Genomic DNA, 7,796 nt, shown 5'->3' on the forward strand with positions numbered 1-7,796 from the left:
CTGTGTCTTGTGTATTTTTTGAAGAAAAGAAACCCTATTGGAAAATTTCCAAGTGTTTTGACTGAACAGAGCTGAACAGGACTCAACAGGGAAGGACGGCAACGTGTTGCGTGGGCCTCCCATAGTCAAGGCCCTGCTCCTGGTAGTAAAAGATGAGCATCCCACATTAATAAACATCCATTGAAAGAGGGAGAATTGGTACTCTCTACATACCCAAGATTGTAAATGCAAATAGCTGATCAGGAGCAACTCATCTGCACTGAGTAATGCAGTAACCCTGAAAATTTAGCCAGAGATAATAAATTACAGTTGCCAATGACTTCTCTGGTCAGGGCTTCCTTGCTTAGAAGAGCTACATGCCTTTATCAGCTGAATCCACCTATTGAGAAGCTATTAAGGACTCTGCCAGGAACAAAAAAGGCAATCTTTTTTGGCATTTAGACCAGTGTGGTTGCCAACCTTCAGGTGGGTTGGGTAACGCGGTTCTTTGGAAAATAAAAATAAAAAGAGAAAATGCGAATGCAAAAAAACTTGATAGTTGTCTAGGTCTGTAAATGTCCTCGATGCCGGGAAGAGTATGCTGGACGTGTTCTCTAGATAAAAACCACGTTTCGCTGTGAGGCTTCGTCAGCCAATGGTAGTAGTACTTGAACAGACAATGCAGCATTAGGAAGGCCTTGCTGCATTGTCTGTTCAAGTACTACTACCATTGGCTGACGAAGCCTCACAGCGAAACGTGGTTTTTATCTAGAGAACACGTCCAACATACTCTTCCCGGCATCGAGGACATTTACAGACCTACAGACAACTATCAAGTTTTTTGCATTCGCATTTTCTCTTTTTATTTTCCAAAGAACCGCGTTACTCTTCTCCACCATTCCATCTACGTGCATGCCCATTTCCTCCCAGCTTTGACTTGCCCTCAGAAGAACTACTGCGCATGACTTGATCCAACCTTCAGGTGGGGCCTGGAGAGTTTCCAGAACTACAATTGCTCTCTAGATGACTGGTTCGTTTTCCTGGTGAAAATGGCTGCTTTAGAGAGTGGGCTTTATGGCATTACGCCCTGTGGAGGTCCCTCCCCTCAGCAAATGCTGCCTTCCCCAGGTCTAACCCTAAATCTCCCAGGATTTTCCCAAGCTGGGGTTGGCAACCCTACTGCTTACAGTGAAATCTGAAGTTACACCCTTCTAAATCTATTAACTTTCGGTGGATTTAGAACAGTGGTTCCCAACCTTTTTTTTGACCAGGGACCACTAGGACTTTTTTGTTCGGTGCAGGGACCCCACGGTTCAAAATAAAAATTCAGAGAATTTGAAAATAAACTTTAACCATAACTGTTAGTTAAACATTAAACTTAGAATAATATTTGAATATATATTTTTTTATAATAGAGAACTTTTTAATTGAAAATATTAATTCATTATGGGTTTATAACTTTGTTTCGCGGACCTTAATTTAGTTCCCGGGGACCCCTGGTTGGGAACCAGTGATTTAGAAGGATGTTTAGAACTGCATTGTTAATCTGTGCATCTTGCTGTTGTTTCTTTTAATTCTCTCCGAGCCAGGCAGGCAGAAGAGAATTTTTCTTTTTTTGCAGGGAGTGAGTGTCATCCTGAGGGTTAAAGTGAAAGACTGTGCAAGCCTAGAGAGGCTGCTCAGCTGACCTCTGTGCAAAGAGGGAGGGCTTGGTTTGCGATTTCCTTGCAGGAGCGTTTTGGGGGGTGACAGGTGAGCTTGCGAGAGAGCACTGAATTGCATTTGCCAGGGTTTGGGGGCTGACAGGTGAGCTTGCGAGAGAGCACTGAATTGCATTTGCCGGGGGAAGGGGGCATCAGGGGGTTGCATGGGAGAGCGGAGACACCCCCACCCACCCCTGCTTGGAGCAGGAGTAAAGGACGTGTTTGCCCCAAGAGAATCTTTTCTCCCGCTCCTCCTGGAAGCAAAGAGTTTGGCAATTATCCACCCCCTTTTCCAATTCTTAGGGGAAGACATGATGTCAGCCTGTGTTCTGCAGCCCCTTTCCCTACCAAACTTGGGGGGTGGGGGGATGCATCTACCAGTTTACTAAAGCTGCACTTTGCACCTGCTCAGAAACACTTTTACCTATCCCAGTTCATATATTCCAGGACTGACTGAGGATATTGAGGGGGAAAGGAAGTGAGGCCAGGGTTGCATCAGTGGCAGAAAACACGCCCCCGCACAAATAAAGCCCTGCCACTGGGCCCCCAATCCCTTTTCCCAGACAGGGCTGGTCTTGGGGTTTAGATCCCTACCTGCAACTTTTAAAGTGGCCAAATTTAGGTGGCAAGCAATGAGGATCAGGCGTGCATGGGTCGAACTTAACGGTTGAGCGATTTTATATTTATACTAATACTAAACAAGTAATATTTTTTAATTAAGCGCTTAACGGCTTCTATGAGTGAGAGATTGTAAGATGTTATAAGGGCTCACACCCGATGCACTTTTACATGTGTTATATTATGTATGTATATCTGATATGTTTTTTATGCTGGTCTTGGACCGTATTAAACTCTCTTCTTCTTCTACCTGCAACTTTGTGGCTTAGGGTTGCCAGCTCCAGCCCGGGAAATTCACGGTGATTTGGGGGGCCGTGTTTGTGGAGGAGAAAATCTGGGAAGGGTTTTCTCCTAGAATCTATGGTAGACCACAGAGTCCTTCCTCTGAAGTTGTCATATCCTCCAGGGGCACTGATCTTTCTGTGCTGGAGATCAGTCGTAATTCTGGGAGAACTCCAGGACCCACCTGGGATGGACCGCTTTCCCCTCCGGGTTCTGGAGGAAGGCTGAAGCCCAAAATAGTGGCGGGTTACAGTTTTAATGCCATTGCAGCTCTGGGACTATGGAGGATTAAAAAAACAATCTACTGAAGGTGCAGGAGTTGGGGCTTGAAATCACTGGCAGAGGAGCAGGGCTCTTTAAAAAAAGAAAAGACAGTTCAGGTGGGGCTTAAATAGGTTTTAAAAGGGAGCTAGACAGATTAATGGAGGGGGGTTCTATCAACAGCTGTTAGCCACAATAACCCAGTGGAACATCCCTTTTTCTGAGTTGGACCCTTGGTCTGCCTCATCCTTTCAACTGAAGATGCTGGGATTGAACCTGGGACCTTCTGCATGCCAAGCAGATGCTCTGCCACTGAGCCACATCAAGACTTGGTTTTGCTGCCTCTCCTAGTGCTGACTGAGGCTGTCTTTCCTTTCCTTTGAGACATGTGGATGGGCTTTTATTCCTTTAAAAACAAGGGGGTCAGTCCTTTTCCTGCCATTCGTTCTGTTTCTTCTTTCCGTCTTCATTCCCCAGGCAGGAGCTTGGCACGCCTGTTGAAGGCCACAGCAACGTATTCTGACAGTTTCTTCAGCGTGACCTCTGGGAGGATACCCACAGATGAAAATGGAGGAGCAAGACCCCACAGGTCCCACCTCGGGGGTGGAATCTGAAGAGACGTGGAAAGCCTCTCTGGCCACTCAGGAGGAAAGAACAAGGGGATTTGTACAGAGAAGAACAGGCAATGCGGTGAAACGGGAGATATGCGAGGGGCTGCCCTGGGAACCCCAACGGCAAGAGGTGTTGAAGACTGTGGAGTCCCCTTCCATCGATGAGTTGCCAGAGAAGCCCTCACTGTGGGACGATGCCGAGGCCTTTCTGGCCTCCTTTGAGCAAGTGGCTGAAGCCTGTTGGTGGCCCAAGGAAGAGTGGGTGGCCCGACTCCTGCCAGCCCTCAGGGGAGAAGCGGCACAGGCCTTTAGCAGACTGCAGGCCAGAGACAGAGAGGACTACGGGAAAGTGAAGGCGGCCATCTTGCAAGGGGCCGCCATGAGGAGGGAGAAGCATCGTCAACACTTTCGGCATTTCTGTTACCAGGAGGCCGAGGGCCCAAGAGTGGCTTACAGCCAACTCCAGGAGCTTTGCTTTCAGTGGCTGAAGGTCGAGAGGCACTCCAAGGAGCAGATCCTGGAGCTCTTGATCCTGGAGCAGTTCCTGACTGTCTTGCCTCTGGAAATCCAGGTGTGGGTGAGGGACTGTGGCCCAGAGACCTGCTGCCAGGCGGTGGCCCTGGCCGAAGAGTTCCTTCAGAAACAGCGAGAGGCCTCGAGGCAAGAGAGCCAGGTGAGTCCCATTCATTGTCAGGTCGACTTTGGGCCAGTCACTTGCTGTCGGTGTATCCTTTTTCACAGGGTCGTTATGAGTATGAAATGGAGGAAGAGGGTAACTCACATACGCTGCTCTGAGCGTATAGGTGGGATAAAAATGTGGCAGACATCGCCAGTGCATCTGGCCTATCTTCTTGGGCATGCAAATGTTTCCCTGGGGGATGTTTCCTTGCAAGGTCCTGAAAAGATCGTATGGATAGGATTGCCAACCTCCAGGTGAAGCCTGGGGATCTCCCGGAATTACAACTGATCTCCAGGCTACAGAAATCAGATCTCCTGAAGAAAATGACTGCTGTATTTATTTTTATTCATTTATTTTAATCTTTTTTTATGCTGCCTTTCCTCCCTAGCAGGGTCCCCAAGGCGGGGTGGGCTCTATGGCCTTATAACTCATTGAATTCCCTTTGCTCCCCAAACCCCACCTTCCTCCTGCTCCATCCCTGAATCTCCAAGAATTTCCCAGGCTGGAGTTGGCAGCCCTTCTCCCATACATGGCAATGAAGCTGCTGAAAATAGGGTGGGGGAGGGGGACAGAATCAGTCCCTTTACCGCTGCCACTCCTGTTCCTAGCTCTTCCCTGAAAGGGTCCATCTCGGTTGTTGCAGGTGGCATTTGAGGAGGTGACAGTAAGTTTCTCCAAGGCAGGCCTGGATCCATCTGACACTGAGCAAATCCAGCTGTGCACAGAACCCAAACAGGAGGACGCCAGGGAAGACAGCCTTCAGGGTAAGGAAGGAGGCTGTTTTTTTGGCCTAAGATCTGGGGTGCTCTAAAGCTCAGGTGTGGCTCCTCCTTTCTCTTTATCTGGTGCAGATGTTTGTGCTTAAAATCTCAAGTTCTATAACTTTTAGGGGGGGATGGGGAGAACTGCAGAAATGCCCCTGAAATTTGGCCTTTGTTCCTTGTTCTGTTTCTTCATGGTGTTCCCCTTGCAGAGGGAAGCACACTCCTTCATAAGTTGAATGAGAGTATTCTATGGTTAGTCATGGATGGCTCAGACCTTTTGGATGTGTGTGTAAAGTGCTGTCAACCCCCCCTTTTTTTAAAATGTCTGATTTTTCTGCAAACCTAGGGTGTCCCCCAAGTTTGCAGAAACATCTATTTAATGCAACTGTGGCCCCGATCCACTGATTTAGATATCCGCAGATAGGAGGCACACTTGGGAAATAGCATATAGCTATCACTCTCACAGAGGAGGGAACATGGTATATAGCCCAATCTTGCCAGATCTCAGAAGCGAAGCAGGGTCAGCCTTGGTTAGTATTTGGATGGGAGACCACCAAGGAATACCAGGGTTGCTATGCAGAGGAAGGCAATGGCAAACCACCTCTGTAAGTTTCTTGCCTTGCAAACGCCATAAGGGGTCGCACCTAAATCAGACGGCATTTTGCACACACATATAACAGTATCCAAATGTCAATTAAACAATTTAAAAGCCACATTGGCCCAGGGGAAGATGGGATGGCCAGTGCTGGGAAAATGGGGTGGGGAAATCTGCTATGTGGAAACCCACAAGTCTGTCCTCATGTGGAAGCCCCCCCTCCATCTCAGACATCTATCCCTTGCCCCACTTACAATAGTTCATTGGGAGCTCAGCCAGTCATAAATAACCATACCTCATCCAGGAACAAATTTTTAGTTGAAAATCCTAATGGAAAAAGGAAGGAGTGATAGAAAATACAGCTGTCAAACCAACAAGTGTGATTGGCTACTACTGGGCGGGGGGCAACTTAAGAAAAGTAGAATTAACATATTAGCATATTTTATTTATTTATTTATTTAAAGCAAAACTGCCAATAGGTAGAAAAGCTGAACTAATCAAATGCCATCCTGAATAAAACAGTCTTCAGATGCCTCCCAAAGATACAGAGTGTGGGGGCCAGGCGCACCTCCCTGGGGAGGTTGTTTCATAATTGTGGGGCTACCACCAAAAAGACTGTATCATTTACAAGTGACTGAGGGAGAGTTTGTTCCATCCTTTGAGGGATCTAATGAGGTTTCTCCCTTTTACTCCAGCAGGTAGCATGAGGGAGAACGAGAATGAGGGAGACCCATCTGGGGTCTCATCAAAAAGAGGCAAACACAAAGAGTTGAAAGAGAACTTTTGGGATCCAGACAGACCGAAGAAGCAAGAGGGAAATGATGCGGAGAAAACAAAGGATGAATCCAGTCCTAGTCAAGATGGAGACTTTTGGGAAATCCCATCACAACAAGAAAACCGAATGGCTAATAGAAAGAAAGAGTGCCTTGAAGCTCACTGGGGAATCTATACAGAAGAGAATCCCAATCCAAGCTTAGAGTTTGTTCAGACCTTAAATCAGAGAAGAAATGTTATTGAATGTCAAAAGGAACACTCAGGAGAGAAACCATACAAGTGCCTGGAGTGTGGAAAGACCTTCACCCAGAGCACAACCCTTATTTCGCACCAAAGAATACACACAGGAGAGAGGCCATACACCTGCTTGGAGTGCGGGAAGAGTTTTAATGAGAGCACAACCCTCATTTCACACAAGAGGATCCACACAGGGGAGAAGCCATACAAATGCTCAGAGTGCGGCAACAGCTTCATTCAGAGCTCAAGCCTGGTGTCACATCAAAGAATCCACATGGGGGAGAAGCCATTCATGTGCTTAGAGTGCGGGAAGAACTTCTGTCAGAGCTCCCAACTTGTTCGGCATCAGAGGACTCACACAGCGGAGAGGCCGTACAGCTGTTCAGACTGTAGTAAGAGCTTCGGCCACAAGTCAAGCCTTAATAAACATGAGAGAATCCACACAGGAGAGAGACCCTACACGTGCCTGGAGTGCGGAAAGAGCTTCTGTCAGAGCACACACCTGACTTCCCACCAAAGAATCCACACGGGAGAGAAACCCTATAAATGCTCAGACTGCAGCAAGACCTTCGGTAATCAATCCGGCCTCATTAAACACCAACGAATCCACACGGGGCAGAAGCCGTATATATGCTCCGTGTGCGGGAAGAGCTTCAACCAGAGCACGCACCTTATCAGACACCACCGAATCCACGCCGGGGAGATTTTTCCACCTGAAATTCCCCATACTGTTAGGTCCTCTGCAGGAGCCCTGTTCTGAGTGCCTTGGGTTTTTGAGCCCCGGAAGCCAGTTTTGGCAAGGAGAAAAAAATTTCAATCACCATTTTTCTCTGAGATATGTGGTTTTGTGGTTCATTGGTGGTTTCAGCTGAATGGAAGCATGAACAATTTCAGTACATTGTATTATTTTATATAAACTGTCCTGGACTTCCTTCTGGGTTAGAAAGGTGAGTATAAAACAAACAATAAAGCCTGTATAAATGTCTGGATTTCCGGGGGTGGGGGAGAGGGACAACCCATTATTTATTTATATAAAATATTTACTAGCTGCCTTTTTCCCTTGTGGAACTCAAGGTGGCTTACAATATAAATAATACAATATTTTAAAAACAATAAAAACAACTGTTAAAATTCAATTAAAAGCTGACCATTTAGAAACTGCAGTTAGAGCACTTTTTTGTATCCAGACCAGAATCATAGAGTTGGAAGGGGCCATACAGACCATCTAGTCCAACCCCCTGCTCAATGCAGGGTCTGCCTACAGCGTTCCTGACAAGTGTTCGTCCAGCTGCT

At 47.0% G+C, this 7,796-nt stretch overlaps 1 protein-coding gene across 1 annotated transcript; it reads left to right on the forward strand.

Moving 5' to 3' along the window:
- The first annotated feature begins 3,410 nt into the window (after positions 1 to 3,410).
- LOC130486104 (zinc finger protein 397-like) lies at positions 3,411 to 7,263 on the forward strand. Its single transcript, XM_056859343.1, has 4 exons — positions 3,411 to 4,127; positions 4,777 to 4,897; positions 6,191 to 6,847; positions 6,932 to 7,263. Exons 1-4 carry the CDS (start codon positions 3,411 to 3,413, stop codon positions 7,261 to 7,263), a joined length of 1,827 nt encoding a protein of 608 aa, XP_056715321.1.
- Positions 7,264 to 7,796: the final 533 nt, after the last annotated feature.

The sequence above is a fragment of the Euleptes europaea genome, chromosome 1, assembly GCF_029931775.1.
Source record: "Euleptes europaea isolate rEulEur1 chromosome 1, rEulEur1.hap1, whole genome shotgun sequence".
NCBI lineage: Eukaryota > Metazoa > Chordata > Lepidosauria > Squamata > Sphaerodactylidae > Euleptes > Euleptes europaea.